The 19086-nt window shown below is 50.5% G+C and overlaps 1 protein-coding gene across 4 annotated transcripts in view; it reads left to right on the top strand.

Moving 5' to 3' along the window:
* Positions 1 to 8239, top strand: part of LOC141103931 (uncharacterized) — a 44659-nt gene extending 36420 nt beyond the window's left edge. For all 4 annotated transcript variants that reach the window (XM_073594016.1, XM_073594015.1, XM_073594018.1 and 1 more), the window contains exon 3: positions 6025 to 8239. In XM_073594016.1, coding sequence (XP_073450117.1) covers positions 6025 to 7277 — 1253 coding nt within the window. In that variant the 3' untranslated portion in view covers positions 7278 to 8239. The remainder of the gene's footprint in view (positions 1 to 6024) is intronic.
* The last annotated feature ends 10847 nt before the right edge of the window (positions 8240 to 19086 follow it).

Consider the following 19086-nt stretch of genomic DNA (forward strand, 5'->3'; position numbering starts at 1 on the left):
ACACACTCCATCAGGTCTAAAGACCACGCGCTCCATCAGGTCTAAAGACCACACACTCCATCAGGTCTAAACACCGCGCACTCCATCAGGTCTAAACACCGCGCACTCCATCAGGTCTAAAGACCATGCGCTCCATCAGGTCTAAAGACCACACGCTCCATCAGGTCTAAACACCACGCGCTCCATCAGGTCTAAAGACCACGCACTCCATCAGGTCTAAAGACCACACACTCCATCAGGTCTAAAGACCACGCGCTCCATCAGGTCTAAAGACCACACACTCCATCAGGTCTAAACACCACGCGCTCCATCAGGTCTAAAGACCACACACTCCATCAGGTCTAAAGACCATGCGCTCCATCAGGTCTAAAGACCACGCGCTCCATCAGGTCTAAACACCACGCACTCCATCAGGTCTAAAGACCACACACTCCATCAGGTCTAAAGACCACACACTCCATCAGGTCTAAACACCACGCACTCCATCAGGTCTAAAGACCACGCGCTCCATCAGGTCTGCCTCTTTTATTTTTTAACTTTTTATTATTTTATTGTTTATTTGTTATTTTATTGTTATTTTTTCTTTTATTCAGTGTTTATTTTAACCTATGAGTATAGCGGGGGTGGTCAACCTTTTGAAGAGTGAGGGCCACTTAAATGATTTGGTAACCGGTCACGGGCTACAATGAAATGAAATAGTTCAGAATTTAGAATTTTTTATTTTGAATGGCATAAGGAGAGGTTGCAAGAAGAAAATTGAGATGTAAAACAGAATGTGACAAGGAGGCTGCAGGGGCTCCCTGGGTCGGGGCCACCATTGCAACCCCTGACGCTACACCAGTGGTTGAGTGGTGTGTGGTAAAAACATATCTCAACTATGGGATTTTACCCCACCCCCAAAACCGCAAATGTAAATGAGCCCCCTATAATGCTGCTTTCACACTGATGTGCTGCGGCTTTCCCGCACTTTGCCATAGACTTCTATTATATCTTGTGGGTGCGGTGAACTTTCTGATACCACACCAAACCTGCAGGATAAAATAGAAGTGTGCTTCACTGGTTTGAGGTCAAGGGCCACATTAAAGGGCTCCAAGGGCCACATTAAAGGGTTTCAAGGGCCACATTAAAGGGTTTCAAGGGCCACATTAAAGGGCTCCAAGGGCCACAGGTTTAGCCACCCGGAGAATCGATCTATGCTTGTCCCACTTACTGGTAACTGTCTCACTACCTCTGCTGAAAGTCTGCTCCACGCATCAACTACCCTTTCAGTAAAATAATATTTTCGAAGGTTAGATTTGAACTTTCCTCCGGCTGTCTTGAAGTCATGTCCTTGTGTTCTTCACCATGGCTTCCTATTGAACCTCCTGAACCTTATTCTCACCCTTTATGGATTTAGGGGTTTCAGTCGTGCCTTGAAAAAGTATTCATACCCCATTGAAATTCTCCACATTTTTTCAGGTTACAACCAAAAACGTAAAAGTATTTTATTGGGATTTTATGTGATAGACCAACACAAAGTGTCACATAATTGTGAAGTGGAAGGAAAATGATAAATGATACAAATAAATATGTGAAAAGTGTGGGGGGGGGAGGGGCATTTGTATTCAGCCTCCTTTAGATCCCTTTCACACTGAGCCGTCATTTCAGTGGCGCTTTTCGGCCGCTAGCGGGGTATTTTTAACCCCTGCTAGTGACCAAAGAAAGGGTTAAATGTACCAAAAATCTAGATGAGCCTTGCGAGCCACATACGGGTTAATGCCTTATCAAATAACGAAATAAAATCCAAGTGAAAAGAATCCAAGTGAAAAAACAGCTGCAAACACTAATCACGTTCCATAACCGTGCAATTAATATTAAAGAAATACAAATGTGTCTGCGCTAGAATTCAAATATCTAATAAGTGGTTGCAGTGAGTGTTAAATAGGTAAAGTAATACAAAAAATAAAAAATTGAAAAATATTTTTAAATTAAAAATAAAAATTAAAAACTGCACTTAAGCTGATCAATACAAATCAGAAATATCTCTTGGTGATTCAACCTTATAATACTAAAAGTGCGAAGTGCAATCTAAAATCCACAATATAAGTGCCAAATCGAAAGTGAAATTTTCATAAAAGTCCTTATAGTACAAAGGTGCATATCCAAAGAAATATAAATATAAGGTGCTCAAAATTAGTGTCCATAATAGTGAAGCTCATCCATCTTGTTCCTCCAAAAGTGTACCATAAAGCATGCCTTAGTGTCTTTCCGTGATCCCCCAAAAGCACATGCGCTCACCTTCCTGCGTGTGACACAGTAATTAAACTCTGTCAAACACGCTTTGGAGCAACTCCTGTGCTCAAAGGAATCAACTTTGTAGACCTCCAATGCTCCCAGTCATGATATTATAAGCAAGAAAAAAGGAAACTCCATAGCGCAATATTGTAGGATAATGAAGGATCTTTTATTGTGAACAGAAACTCTCCCCTCATAGGGGTACTCTCATGCAGTGGGTGCGTAGGGGCACCATCCCATACAAGCATTGACAGAAACAGGCCGTCCGTAAGGTATAGCGTGCGGTGCGGTGTATGCCACAATCTCTCTCTCTCTCCCCCTGATGAAGGCACGTGATCCCGATGCCGAACACGCGTAGGGGAGGGGCCTGGACGGAGCTGTCTGCAGAGAGAGAGAGAGAGAGAGAGATTGTGGTATACACCGCACCGCACGCTATACCTTACGGACGGCCTGTTTCTGTCAATGCTTGTATGGGATGGTGCCCCTACGCACCCACTGCATGAGAGTACCCCTATGAGGGGAGAGTTTCTGTTCACAATAAAAGATCCTTCATTATCCTACAATATTGCGCTATGGAGTTTCCTTTTTTCTTGCTTATAATATCATGACTGGGAGCATTGGAGGTCTACAAAGTTGATTCCTTTGAGCACAGGAGTTGCTCCAAAGCGTGTTTGACAGAGTTTAATTACTGTGTCACACGCAGGAAGGTGAGCGCATGTGCTTTTGGGGGATCACGGAAAGACACTAAGGCATGCTTTATGTACACTTTTGGAGGAACAAGATGGATGAGCTTCACTATTATGGACACTAATTTTGAGCACCTTATATTTATATTTCTTTGGATATGCACCTTTGTACTATAAGGACTTTTATGAAAATTTCACTTTCGATTTGGCACTTATATTGTGGATTTTAGATTGCACTTCGCACTTTTAGTATTATAAGGTTGAATCACCAAGAGATATTTCTGATTTGTATTGATCAGCTTAAGTGCAGTTTTTAATTTTTATTTTTAATTTAAAAATATTTTTCAATTTTTTATTTTTTGTATTACTTTACCTATTTAACACTCACTGCAACCACTTATTAGATATTTGAATTCTAGCGCAGACACATTTGTATTTCTTTAAAGGGTTAAATGTGCCTGAAAAGCGCCGCTGCTGAAGCACTTTGGCAGCGGTGCCCATTGATTTCAATGGCAGGGGCGGTGGAGGAGGGGTGTATACGGCTCTCACACTGAGGCTGCAGGGAGATGTTTTTCAGGCATTATTTTTAGCCCTTTAGTGCCTGAAAAACGCCTCCAGTGTGAAAGGGTTCTAACTAAAATCTAGAGGAACCAATTGCCTTCAGAAGTCACCTAATTAGTAAGTAGAGTCCACCTGTGTGTAATTTAATCTCAGTATAAATACAGCTGTTCTGTGAAGCCCTCAGAGGTTTGTTAGAGAACCTTAGTGAACAAACAGCATCATGAAGGCCAAGGAACACACCAGACAGGTCAGGGATAAAGTTGTGGAGAAGTATAAAGCAGGGTTAGGTTATAAAAAAAAAATCTCCCAAGCTTTGAACATCTCACGGAGCTCTGTTCAATCCATCATCGGAAAATGGAAAGAGTATGGCACAACTGCAAACCTACCAAGACATGGCCGTCCACCTAAACTGACCGGCCGGGCAAGGAGAACATTCATCAGAGAAGAGCCAAGAGGTCCATGGTAACTCTGGAGGAGCTGCAGAGATCCACAGCTCAGGTGGGAGAATCTGTCCACAGGACAACTATTAGTCGTGTTCTCCACAAATCTGCCCTTTATGGAAGAGTGACAAGAAGAAAGACATTGGTGAAAGAAAGTCATAAGAAGTCCTGTTTGTAGTTTGTGAGAAGCCATGTGGAGGACACAGCAAACATGTGGAAGAAGGTGATCTGGTCAGAGGAGACCAAAATTCAACTTTATGGCCTAAAAGCAAAACGCTATGTGTGGGGAAAACTAACACTGCACATCACCCTGAACACACCATCCCCACCGTGAAACATGGTGGTGGCAGCATCATGTGGTGGGGATGGTTTTCTTCAGCAGGGACAGGGAAGCTGGTCAGAGTTGATGGGAAGATGGATGGAGACAAATACAGGACAATCTTAGAAGAAAACCTGTTAGAGTCTACAAAAGACTTGAGACTGGGGCGGAGGTTCACCTTCCAGCAGGACAACGACCCGAAACATCCAGCCAGAGCTACAATGGAATGGTTTAGATCAAAGCATATTCATGTGTTAGAATGGCCCAGTCACAGTCCAGACCTAAATCACATTGAGAATCTGTGGCAAGACTTGAAAATTGCTGTTCACAGACGCTCTCCATCCAATCTGACAGAGCTTGAGATATTTTACAAAGAAGAATGGGCAGAAATGTCCTCTCTAGATGTGCAAAGCTGGTAGAGACATCCCCAAAAAGACTTGTAGAGAAAGGGGGTTCTACAAAGTATTGACTCCGGGGGGCGCCATACAAATGCCCCTCCCCCACACTTTTCACATATTTATTTGTATCATTTATCATTTTCCTTCCACTTCACAATTATGTGACACTTTGTGTTGGTCTATCACATAAAATCCCAATAAAATACATTTATGGTTTTTGATTGTAACAAAATGTGGGAAATTTCAAGGGGTATGAATACTTTTTCAAGGTACTGTATATTCTTCTCATCTATATATTGTATATGGAGGAATTGGGACCTCCTTCCTATTTGGGGCGGTGTGTCTCACCCATCGGACGTTATGTAATAAATCACAGATTGGGGTCAGAATGGAGGTAAGCAGTGAATATTATCAGATGGGGGAGGGGGAGGTTTGGTCATTATATATGAAGAGGGACAAAGTCCTCCATTGTTTCATAATTGGCTGAATTCCATCATTAATCACAGGAAGAGTCTCCAGAACCGTCATGGCTACCAACCCCCATTCCCACAATTCCTCATTACTGGAGACAGAGCACTGAGCTGATATATTACCGCCCTTCTGGAGGATAAAACTACAGATTCTGTATGGCTGCTGAGTAACCTTTTCCCATAATCCTCTGTTTCAAAAAATGGTTTTTGAGACTTCCCTCTCCTCTCCCCCATTGATCAGACTGTACATTGTAACTTTGTAGGAGGAGGAGTCATTTCCTCAGTCTCCCTTCCCCCAGTGATCAGACTGTACATTGTAACTTTGTAGGAGGAGGAGTCATTTCCTCAGTCTCCTCCCCCAGTGATCAGACTGTACATTGTAACTTTGTAGAAGGAGGAGGAGTCATTTCCTCAGTCTCCCTTCCCCCAGGGATCAGACTGTACATTGTAACTTTGTAGAAGGAGGAGGAGTCATTTCCGCAGTCTCCCCTCCCCCCAGGGATCAGACTGTACATTGTAACTTTGTAGAAGGAGGAGGAGTCATTTCCTCAGTCTCCCCTCCCCCAGTGATCAGACTGTACATTGTAGAAAGGCTACAGCAGGGGCTTGTCTGTGTCAAACATTTGTGAACACAGCCAAGAGCTGCACAGGTTTGCATGCCTGAGTCTTCTCTTAGCTGGTGTTTCAGTCCAGGAAGTTGATGGTGACCCTGGATGATGCCTGAACAGAGATGGTGCTGTAGAGAATGGCCCATTGGCAGTATCTTGGCCCATATTAAACATTATAAAGCGGCTCCCCTATCTGGGTATATTGGGTGGGAATGTGTAAGGCTAATAAGGGTGATAACTATACTGATGTTGTTTGTTCTTATTTCAGGTCTTCGGTTCAGACCCGGCTCGGTGTTCTTTCTGCTGCAGATGTTCGGGGTGCTGATGGGCGGAGCAATGGAGGAACCCTGTAAATGTTTCGTAGTGGAGAAGGAGTACGATTGGTCGCTGCTCATGTCTGATCACTGCTGTGTGAACCTCAGTCTCAGCGTTGACACCCTGGAATGGAATATATTCACCTTACTGCCCGGTCTTCGGGTCCTGGACCTCTCCAGCTCTGGAATTTTGGAAATTACGGACGCTGTCCAGGGGAGGAACCGCACAAACATTGAGTTTCTGTATTTAAATAACAATCACTTGAAGGATCTCCCTAATGGGTTCCTGAGCAATGCTCCCAACCTGAAGGTCCTCCATATTGAGCACAACAAGTTGAGAAGGCTTCCTGACAACTTCTTGAAGGTCTCGGACCAAATTGAGGAGATACACCTGAACTTCAATGACCTGAATTCCCTTCCCGGTGATCTTCTCAAACCTTCCCTCACCAAACTCAACTTTCTCAACAACAGCCTGGACTGCACATGCGTCCTCTACGACCAGTTGGAGCCCAAACTCCGGGACAACCACACAAGTTCATTGCTGGACGGGGTGATCTGCGTCACTCCAAATGAGGTCAGCGGCTTACAAATTGTGGAGGTGGAAAGGGGGAGACTTTGCAGGTCCCACAGTTTGACCATAGCTCTTATCTGTATCCCGCTGGTGGCGCTGGTCCTCTTCCTCTGTTGGTATTGCTGCTGCCGCAAACATAAGGGGAATTACACCAGTGCTGGTCGAGAGTGCAATCTGGTCACTGTGGATCGCAATGGTGCCAGCAACGTCGGGGGAGAATATCACCATTATGAACTGCAACAAAGCTTCCAAAATAAGCGAAGGGAAGCAGAACCCAGTCAGTTCAAGGACCCCATTCTACTGAAACCTTCAGCTGCTCTCCTTGGGAGCAGCAGAGACCTCTACGAGGAGGTGGAGATCAAACTGGGAACCTCTGCGGACTCTTTAGTGAAGGGCGAAGGACAGGTTGGCCAGGAAGGTCCGGGTCTGACCCTGGCGGTGGAAGAAGAGGAAGAAGAGGTGGATTTGAAGACTGAGTTAGAGGTAGACACGGTGAGCGTAACAGAGGTCATGAAGGACTCAACAGACCGAGAAAAGCTTTACCTCAATCAGTCTACAGACTATTACAGCTTAGTTCCTGGCATTGAGCTGGAAGACTCAGACCATTGTGAATATGAGAGTGTAGACCTCACCTAGGCACTCTTTAAACCCAACAGAATCGGCCAGCTATGGCTCACCAGACCTGGTCTGAGACCACCGTTGTGGTGCATGTTGGTCAGTAAAACCTGGTTCCAACTCTTCTGAAAGAAAACACTTATTTTGCACATCCGGCCATCTGTGGGCCACTGGACTGGGCACAGCTTGAGACCCCCATTGTGGTGCACATTGGTCAGAAAACCCTGAATTACTTATTTTTCAAAACTGGCCAGCTATGGCCCACGAGACCAGGCACAGTCTGAGAACCCAGTTGTGGTGCACACTGGTTAGGAAAGCCCAAGTCCAACACTTCTGAAAGAACACTGACTTGTTTTCCCCAACGGGTTTACTATGGCCTACCGGATTAGGCCCAGCCTCAGTCCCTTGTTGTGGTGCACACTGGTTAGGAATGCCCTAATCCAACTCCTCTAAAAGAAAACACCGACTTATTTTTCCAAACTGGTCAACTATGGCCTACCAGTCCGGGCACAGCCTAAGACCCCCATTGTGGGACACACGGGTCTCGTATGCCCAAACCCACCTCTTCTGAAGGAAAGCACTGACTTCTTTTTCAGGACTGGCCAGCTGTGGCCTACTGGATGGGGCCAAGCCTGAGACCCCCATTGTGGGGCCCACTGGTCAGGAACGCTCGGATCTGACCTCTTTTTTAGCAGTTAAACTACTTAATGCAAATATTTATTTTTATACATTTATCAGAAAGCTACAGAAGTGTCTCTACTGAATTCTACTGGTTACAGATTTTGTATTGATGATTTTGTGTTAGTCCCGCCCACTGTATTGTGTACAATTGTGAGAAACATTCCAGAAAAGATTGTACCTGTCCTGAGAGAAGTCCCCTCCCCCCGTCCTCAGAAAATGCCGGCGGCCTGGCTCTCAGGTCACTCTTCAGTCATCCACAACCCAAAAGATCTTTAGATCATTAAAAATGTATCCACAGCCAATGATTTGTGAGTTTTACTTGGTGCAAGGAAAGGTAAAAAAATGTCTGTGTCCCCACGGCTGAAATTCCCCGTATTTGTCCCGGTGATCATCATCACAGGAAGTGACGATCCAAAGAACAGAAATAGAGAGGAAATCCTCCAATGGGAGCGCCTGTTCAAAAACGGAAGGGAAAATTTCCTCTCACTTCCTGTTTTGTTTCCAGGACAGGAAGTGAAGGGAAATCTCCCCTAGGGGGACACAGACCACAGCTCTTTAACCTCCGCTCTACTCAAAATGTCTTCTTTAGATGAACTCCGGGGGAAATAAATCCACCAATCATGTGACTTCCTCCAGATCTGGGCAGTTATCCAGTGTAATAAAGACCGCCCACTGCTGCCCTCTCTCCTGGTCTCCGCCCCTTCCTGTACTGGGTGGAGCTTGGCAGGCCCCTCCCACAGCTCTGCTCTTTGATGTCACCGCTATCTTTTTTTTTTTTTGCTAAATCTTTTTATTAAGTTTTATATTGTCATACAAAAAGTACCCACGCAGGGGCCAAACATACGCAGGGGCCAAACATTGCCCACGCAGGGGCCAAACATTGCCCACGCAGGGGCCAAACATTGCCCACGCAGGGGCCAAACATTGCCCACGCAGGGGCATATCCTCCGATGCGGCTGTAGACCGAACCAACATAAACAAACTTACTTAACTATACCCCGATGGGGGGAGGGGTTTAATTCAGGAAAATCCATGCTCTGCACTGACAGGATATTTGAAGGAGAGATATTGGGTCAATTTGCTAACATATTTATAGCCATAATGCTAATTTAGGAATTGATTACTGTATCAGTTGCCATGGTATTATCATCCAACCAACAGGTCCATACCTTTTCACATTTTTGGGGACAACCCTCCCCGAGTAGGTGGCTTTATAGAGGGGCAGACTGGCATTCACTAGGCTCTTCCAGAACCTATCAGAGGGGGAGACGACCGTTTCCAGGTCATGGTGATGGCGTTACGTGTTTAGTATAATAACAGAGATATGAGTATTTTCCTAGCTCTGAGTATTGACATTTGGTCCATTTGGTAGACGATGTTTAGGATCATTCGGGATACTAATCTTAGTGATCACTTCTAGTACTTCTTTCCAATAATGTACAATTGCTGGACAAGCCCAGAGAATGTATAAGAAGAACCCCGGCTGGTAGGAGCAGCGCCAACACACCGGAGAATACGCCAGGGGGGCGTGTAATGAACTCTGTGTACGATTTTGTATTGGACTAGTTTGTCCCTGGCTGAGACCAGAGGGGAGAATGGAAAATCCCAAATCTTCCTCCAGTCATCTTCATCCATCTCCAGCATGTCCCCCACCCATTTCTTGCGGAGGGAGGACAGCTCGGGAACGGCAGCGACCAGCAGGGACCCATAGATCTGAGACGTGGGTTTCTCGAGATCCTTCACCCGAAGGGTGGATTCAAGTTCTGAATATTACAATACAATCGGTTGGCCTAAGAACTGACACCTATAGGCATGAGCGACTTGAAGATACCGAAAGTGGGCCTTTGCAGGTACATTCAATTTGGTACGCAATACGTGAAAGGGAATGAGCTCCCCATTGGTGATTACATGTTCAAGGGTCAATATTTTATATCTGGCCCAGGCCTGTGGATCCGGGATAGTATTAAACTGTGATAGGTTAGGGTTCAGCCACAGGGGGGTGTGAGGAGACCAGGAGTTCGGCTGGGGTGCCCTCAGCACCTCTCCCACCCTCCACGCCCACATAGTGGTGCGCATAGAAGGGGTGAGGGAGTGAGGTGTTTTTGGTCCCCTGAATAGTAGCCCCTTCAAGGCCTCCAGAGACCCCACTATAGCCGCCTCCAGCACCGTCACAGAATTGGTCAGGTCCGGTTGCAACCACCAATGGGCAGTCACAAGCTGAGTGGCCAAGAAATACTTGTGACAATCAGGTAGAGCCAAACCCCCACTGTCCACAGGCCTGGTCAGAGTGGTGTATCTAAATCTAGGTGGCTTTGATCCCCAAATGAAGGAGAGGAAGAGGTGCTTAAGAGAATTAAAGAAGGTTTTGGTCAACCATTGTGGGGAATTTCCAAAAATGTACGTAAGTTTGGGGAGGACTTTCATTTTAAGAAGGTTGATAGGCCCAATGAGGGAAAGAGGAAGATTGCTCCACGCCTTCAGTTTGGATCTAATAACTGCCAGGACAGGGTCAAAGTCCCCGCTCTCCCTTGAGATGATGATACCTAAATAGGTTAATTTATCCACTCACTGGAGCGGGGTTGAGGAGGGTGAGGAGGACCTGGCCCCCTCATCCACCGGAAAGAGCTGAGACTTGTGCCAAGTCACCTTCAGTCCCGTGAAGGCGGAGAAGGCATCCATGACCCCAAGTGCACCCCCCAGAGAGTCACCAGCGTCATTTAAAAAAAGGAGTAAATCATCAGCTTAAAGAGCCACTCTCTCCTCCAGCCAACCCACCCTAAGCCCACGGACCTCGGCTGAGCTTCTGAGGGCCTCAGCTATTGGTTCCATGGCCAGGGCGAACAGAGCTGGGGAGAGAGGGCATCCCTGTCTGGTGCCTCTTTGCAGGGGGAACGGAGGAGACAGGGAGCCGTTCATTTTAATGCATGCCAGAGGACCAGTATACAATGTACGAATCCAGTCAATAAATATCAGGGGGAAACCCATTCTTCTCAACACCTCCCACAGATACACCCACTCCACCGTGTCAAATGCCTTTGCCATATCAAGCGCGGCAATGGTCCTAGTGCCCTGATAAGTATGGGGGGCATGAATATTAGAAAAAAGTCTGCGTATGTTAATATCTGTGGATCTACCTGGCATAAAGCCCGTTTGGTCAGAGTCAATCAGGAATTGTATTACCTTATTAAGCCTAGTGGCCAGTAATTTGGTTAGTATTTTTAGGTCCCAGTTTAGGAGCGCTATCGGCCTATAGGAGGCGCATAACTTGGGGTCTTTATTAGGCTTTGGAATGAGAACAATATGGACTTCCCTCATAGTGGATGGTAAGGAGCCCTGTTGGAGGCAGGCCTGAAACATCTGAGCTAGCTTGGGGGCGAGCAGTTCTTTGTGAGCTCTATAATATTCTATGGGCAGTCCATCCGGCCCGGGGGTCTTCCCTGCCGGAAAAGACCTGATGGCCACCATGACCTCTTCTGATGTGATCTCAGAAACAACGAATTGTCTCTCTGCATCAGAGAGCCATCCTGGTGCTAGCGTGTCTAACATGGAGAGCATTGGTGCAGAAGTCATCAGGAAGTGAGGAAACATAGAGAGGTATAAAACGTAGTGAATGCCGATAGGGTATCTTCCTGGGAGGAGACTAACACACCGTCTACCGTGAGGATTTCAGGTATAACCGCTAAGGGCCTATCTTGCTGTGCCAACATCGCCAGGAGTTTGCAGGTTTTATCCCCTTCCTCGAAATATGAATCTCTGCTATTTTCTATACCAACTCTGGTGATGTCTGAGACATGGAGATGTAGTTCTCCTCTAAGCGATGAAAGGTGCTCCAAGTTAGGAACCGAAGCCGAATAATGAGTCAAGGTCTCCTCAACTTTATGTCGTAGGTCAGAGACCCCAAGTTCTGGAGCCACAGCAGAGATATATCGACCCGAAGCCTCCCACACCATCTCCAAGGAGGCCGAATCCGTATGATCCACCCAAAGAGGGAGAGATCCCACACCACCTCCAAGGAGGCCGACCCAACATGATCCACCCAAAGAGGGAGAGACCCCACACCACCTCCAAGGAGGCCGACCCAACATGATCCACCCAAAGAGGGAGAGATCCCACACCACCTCCAAGGAGGCCGAATCCGCATGATCCACCCAAAGAGGGAGAGATCCCACACCACCTCCAAGGAGGCTGAGCCAACATGATCCACCCAAAGAGGGAGAGATCCCACACCACCTCCAAGGAGGCCGAATCCGCATGATCCACCCAAAGAGGGAGAGACCCCACACTACCTCCAAGGAGGCCGACCCAACATGATCCACCCAAAGAGGGAGAGACCCCACACCACCTCCAAGGAGGCCGACCCAACATGATCCACCCAAAGAGGGAGAGATCCCACACCACCTCCAAGGAGGCCGAATCCGCATGATCCACCCAAAGAGGGAGAGATCCCACACCACCTCCAAGGAGGCTGAGCCAACATGATCCACCCAAAGAGGGAGAGATCCCACACCACCTCCAAGGAGGCCGAATCCGCATGATCCACCCAAAGAGGGAGAGACCCCACACTACCTCCAAGGAGGCCGACCCAACATGATCCACCCAAAGAGGGAGAGATCCCACACCACCTCCAAGGAGGCCGAATCCGCATGATCCACCCAAAGAGGGAGAGATCCCACACCACCTCCAAGGAGGCCGAATCCGCATGATCCACCCAAAGAGGGAGAGACCCCACACCACCTCCAAGGAGGCCGAATCCGCATGATCCACCCAAAGAGGGAGAGACCCCACACCACCTCCAAGGAGGCCGACCCAACATGATCCACCCAAAGAGGGAGAGATCCCACACCACCTCCAAGGAGGCCGAATCCGCATGATCCACCCAAAGAGGGAGAGATCCCACACCACCTCCAAGGAGGCTGAGCCATGATCCACCCAAAGAGGGAGAGATCCCACACCACCTCCAAGGAGGCCGACCCAACATGATCCACCCAAAGAGGGAGAGACCCCACACCACCTCCAAGGAGGCCGAATCCGCATGATCCACCCAAAGAGGGAGAGACCCCACACCACCTCCAAGGAGGCCGATCCAACATGATCCACCCAAAGAGGGAGAGACCCCACACCACCTCCAAGGAGGCCGAATCCGCATGATCCACCCAAAGAGGGAGAGACCCCACACCACCTCCAAGGAGGCCGACCCAACATGATCCACCCAAAGAGGGAGAGACCCCACACCACCTCCAAGGAGGCCGATCCAACATGATCCACCCAAAGAGGGAGAGACCCCACACCACCTCCAAGGAGGCCGAATCCGCATGATCCACCCAAAGAGGGAGAGATCCCACACCACCTCCAAGGAGGCCGAATCCGCATGATCCACCCAAAGAGGGAGAGATCCCACACCACCTCCAAGGAGGCCGAATCCGCATGATCCACCCAAAGAGGGAGAGACCCCACACCACCTCCAAGGAGGCCGACCCAACATGATCCACCCAAAGAGGGAGAGATCCCACACCACCTCCAAGGAGGCCGAATCCGCATGATCCACCCAAAGAGGGAGAGACCCCACACCACCTCCAAGGAGGCCGAATCCGCATGATCCACCCAAAGAGGGAGAGATCCCACACCACCTCCAAGGAGGCCGAATCCGCATGATCCACCCAAAGAGGGAGAGACCCCACACCACCTCCAAGGAGGCCGAATCCGCATGATCCACCCAAAGAGGGAGAGACCCCACACCACCTCCAAGGAGGCCGATCCAACATGATCCACCCAAAGAGGGAGAGACCCCACACCACCTCCAAGGAGGCCGAATCCGCATGATCCACCCAAAGAGGGAGAGATCCCACACCACCTCCAAGGAGGCCAAATCCGCATGATCCACCCAAAGAGGGAGAGATCCCACACCACCTCCAAGGAGGCCGAATCCGCATGATCCACCCAAAGAGGGAGAGACCCCACACCACCTCCAAGGAGGCCGACCCAACATGATCCACCCAAAGAGGGAGAGATCCCACACCACCTCCAAGGAGGCCGAATCCGCATGATCCACCCAAAGAGGGAGAGACCCCACACCACCTCCAAGGAGGCCGAATCCGCATGATCCACCCAAAGAGGGAGAGATCCCACACCACCTCCAAGGAGGCCGAATCCGCATGATCCACCCAAAGAGGGAGAGACCCCACACCACCTCCAAGGAGGCCGAATCCGCATGATCCACCCAAAGAGGGAGAGATCCCACACCACCTCCAAGGAGGCCGAATCCGCATGATCCACCCAAAGAGGGAGAGACCCCACACCACCTCCAAGGAGGCCGACCCAACATGATCCACCCAAAGAGGGAGAGATCCCACACCACCTCCAAGGAGGCCGACCCAACATGATCCACCCAAAGAGGGAGAGACCCCACACCACCTCCAAGGAGGCCGAATCCGCATGATCCACCCAAAGAGGGAGAGACCCCACACCACCTCCAAGGAGGCCGATCCAACATGATCCACCCAAAGAGGGAGAGACCCCACACCACCTCCAAGGAGGCCGAATCCGCATGATCCACCCAAAGAGGGAGAGACCCCACACCACCTCCAAGGAGGCCGACCCAACATGATCCACCCAAAGAGGGAGAGACCCCACACCACCTCCAAGGAGGCCGATCCAACATGATCCACCCAAAGAGGGAGAGACCCCACACCACCTCCAAGGAGGCCGAATCCGCATGATCCACCCAAAGAGGGAGAGATCCCACACCACCTCCAAGGAGGCCGAATCCGCATGATCCACCCAAAGAGGGAGAGACCCCACACCACCTCCAAGGAGGCCGACCCAACATGATCCACCCAAAGAGGGAGAGATCCCACACCACCTCCAAGGAGGCCGAATCCGCATGATCCACCCAAAGAGGGAGAGACCCCACACCACCTCCAAGGAGGCCGAATCCGCATGATCCACCCAAAGAGGGAGAGATCCCACACCACCTCCAAGGAGGCCGAATCCGCATGATCCACCCAAAGAGGGAGAGACCCCACACCACCTCCAAGGAGGCCGACCCAACATGATCCACCCAAAGAGGGAGAGATCCCACACCACCTCCAAGGAGGCCGAATCCGCATGATCCACCCAAAGAGGGAGAGACCCCACACCACCTCCAAGGAGGCCGAATCCGCATGATCCACCCAAAGAGGGAGAGATCCCACACCACCTCCAAGGAGGCCGAATCCGCATGATCCACCCAAAGAGGGAGAGATCCCACACCACCTCCAAGGAGGCCGAATCCGCATGATCCACCCAAAGAGGGAGAGACCCCACACCACCTCCAAGGAGGCCGACCCAACATGATCCACCCAAAGAGGGAGAGATCCCACACCACCTCCAAGGAGGCCGAATCCGCATGATCCACCCAAAGAGGGAGAGACCCCACACCACCTCCAAGGAGGCCGAATCCGCATGATCCACCCAAAGAGGGAGAGATCCCACACCACCTCCAAGGAGGCCGAATCCGCATGATCCACCCAAAGAGGGAGAGACCCCACACCACCTCCAAGGAGGCCGAATCCGCATGATCCACCCAAAGAGGGAGAGACCCCACACCACCTCCAAGGAGGCCGATCCAACATGATCCACCCAAAGAGGGAGAGACCCCACACCACCTCCAAGGAGGCCGAATCCGCATGATCCACCCAAAGAGGGAGAGATCCCACACCACCTCCAAGGAGGCCGAATCCGCATGATCCACCCAAAGAGGGAGAGATCCCACACCACCTCCAAGGAGGCCGAATCCGCATGATCCACCCAAAGAGGGAGAGACCCCACACCACCTCCAAGGAGGCCGACCCAACATGATCCACCCAAAGAGGGAGAGATCCCACACCACCTCCAAGGAGGCCGAATCCGCATGATCCACCCAAAGAGGGAGAGACCCCACACCACCTCCAAGGAGGCCGAATCCGCATGATCCACCCAAAGAGGGAGAGATCCCACACCACCTCCAAGGAGGCCGAATCCGCATGATCCACCCAAAGAGGGAGAGACCCCACACCACCTCCAAGGAGGCCGAATCCGCATGATCCACCCAAAGAGGGAGAGATCCCACACCACCTCCAAGGAGGCCGAATCCGCATGATCCACCCAAAGAGGGAGAGACCCCACACCACCTCCAAGGAGGCCGACCCAACATGATCCACCCAAAGAGGGAGAGATCCCACACCACCTCCAAGGAGGCCGACCCAACATGATCCACCCAAAGAGGGAGAGACCCCACACCACCTCCAAGGAGGCCGAATCCGCATGATCCACCCAAAGAGGGAGAGACCCCACACCACCTCCAAGGAGGCCGATCCAACATGATCCACCCAAAGAGGGAGAGACCCCACACCACCTCCAAGGAGGCCGAATCCGCATGATCCACCCAAAGAGGGAGAGACCCCACACCACCTCCAAGGAGGCCGACCCAACATGATCCACCCAAAGAGGGAGAGACCCCACACCACCTCCAAGGAGGCCGATCCAACATGATCCACCCAAAGAGGGAGAGACCCCACACCACCTCCAAGGAGGCCGAATCCGCATGATCCACCCAAAGAGGGAGAGATCCCACACCACCTCCAAGGAGGCCGAATCCGCATGATCCACCCAAAGAGGGAGAGACCCCACACCACCTCCAAGGAGGCCGACCCAACATGATCCACCCAAAGAGGGAGAGATCCCACACCACCTCCAAGGAGGCCGAATCCGCATGATCCACCCAAAGAGGGAGAGACCCCACACCACCTCCAAGGAGGCCGAATCCGCATGATCCACCCAAAGAGGGAGAGATCCCACACCACCTCCAAGGAGGCCGAATCCGCATGATCCACCCAAAGAGGGAGAGACCCCACACCACCTCCAAGGAGGCCGACCCAACATGATCCACCCAAAGAGGGAGAGATCCCACACCACCTCCAAGGAGGCCGAATCCGCATGATCCACCCAAAGAGGGAGAGACCCCACACCACCTCCAAGGAGGCCGAATCCGCATGATCCACCCAAAGAGGGAGAGATCCCACACCACCTCCAAGGAGGCCGAATCCGCATGATCCACCCAAAGAGGGAGAGATCCCACACCACCTCCAAGGAGGCCGAATCCGCATGATCCACCCAAAGAGGGAGAGACCCCACACCACCTCCAAGGAGGCCGACCCAACATGATCCACCCAAAGAGGGAGAGATCCCACACCACCTCCAAGGAGGCCGAATCCGCATGATCCACCCAAAGAGGGAGAGACCCCACACCACCTCCAAGGAGGCCGAATCCGCATGATCCACCCAAAGAGGGAGAGATCCCACACCACCTCCAAGGAGGCCGAATCCGCATGATCCACCCAAAGAGGGAGAGACCCCACACCACCTCCAAGGAGGCCGAATCCGCATGATCCACCCAAAGAGGGAGAGACCCCACACCACCTCCAAGGAGGCCGAATCCGCATGATCCACCCAAAGAGGGAGAGACCCCACACCACCTCCAAGGAGGCCGACCCAACATGATCCACCCAATAGTCCTGCAAAGAGGGAGAATCCTCGTCATGGACTTCTTCATTGTTAATCCAATGGGGTTGTGTCATCTGTACAAGGAGAGCCGATTCATATTCCTTTGTGATTACTGAGGAATAGAAATGAAAGTTGTTCCCGGAGTTCTCGGATCGCACCGATGCGTTTCCTTCTCAGGCACAAATTTGAGCGTATTTAATGGTGGCGAGTGACATCGGCTGCTCCATAGAGGACAATGCAGGATCCGATCCGCCTGAGAAACTGAGCGACCCGGACAGTCGCGTGAGGCGACCCGGACAGCCGAGTGAGGCGACCCGGACAGTCGCGTGAGGCGACCCGGACAGTCGCGTGAGGCGACCCGGACAGCCGAGTGAGGCGACCCGGACAGTCGCGTGAGGCGACCCGGACAGCCGCGTGAGGCGACCCGGACAGCCGCGTGAGGCGACCCGGACAGCCGCGTGAGGCGACCCAGACAGCCGCGTGAGGCGACCCAGACAGCCGCGTGAGACGACCCGGACAGCCGCGTGAGACGACCCGGACAGCCGCGTGAGGCGACCCGGACAGCCGCGTGAGGCGACCCGGACAGCCGCGTGAGACGACCCGGACAGCCGCGTGAGGCGACCCGGACAGCCGCGTGAGGCGACCCAGACAGCCGCGTGAGGCGACCCAGACAGCCGCGTGAGGCGACCCGGACAGTCGTGTGAATTAATAGCCGCTGATTTGAATGCGATTTGAGATGTGAAAACTCTCCATCCAGGCATGGAGCTCATAGAAGGCGCAGAGCCTCTCCGTTAGGCTCTGTGCTTTCCGTGTTTTTTTACTGTGATTTTACTGCAATTTGTGATTTTTGTTTTTTTGGGGGGGAGGGGGGAAATTTTTTGTTGGGCCGATTTAAAAATGCAAATCATGGCAAAATTGCAGTAAAAACGCTCCACATGCATTTCTGCAGCTTCCCCATTGAAATCTACTGAACCAAAAAAAAAAAGCGAAAAGAATATTTTGCAATTAAAAAAAGTCCCCGACTCCCTCCAAGAACGCAGAAAAACGCATCGATGTGAACGTTTTCTATAAGAACACATGTTAACAAAAGTTCTGCAAAATGGAAAAAAACATGAAAAACCTCATTGGTGGGACTTGGAGCTTCACATCGGGGTGGAAATCGCATTTCATGTCAGTCCGGCGATTCCAGAGACATTTCTGCCGTTTTCTGCTCAGAACTTTATTGAAATCACCAAAAGTAATACAAGAGATCCGGGAACACAAAGTCCGAATCGCACCGGTTTGGACGGTAATAGCCGGCGATTTAACATGCGACTTTATATATCAAATCACATTAATGTGAAGCAGAGCTAAAAAAATGCGCCTGAAAAGTGATTTCCTCAGAAGCTCCTCTCCATTGAAGCACCGCCAATCGATCGGCGTCCCGTTCACACCGTTCATGGCGAGTCGATCCTCATTACCACAAGTTGTGACTCTACCGGCTCTCTACTTCCTGCACAACTATTCTTGTCATTTCATTGCGACTTCCCATAAATGAAATCAGAGATCCGAATCGCAGAGATGTGACTCGAGGGAGCGAAAGATCTCCATTTATTCTCCTTGTATGAAAACAACAAACATGTCACTTCCC

The sequence above is a fragment of the Aquarana catesbeiana genome, linkage group LG07 (genome assembly GCF_042186555.1).
Source record: "Aquarana catesbeiana isolate 2022-GZ linkage group LG07, ASM4218655v1, whole genome shotgun sequence".
NCBI lineage: Eukaryota > Metazoa > Chordata > Amphibia > Anura > Ranidae > Aquarana > Aquarana catesbeiana.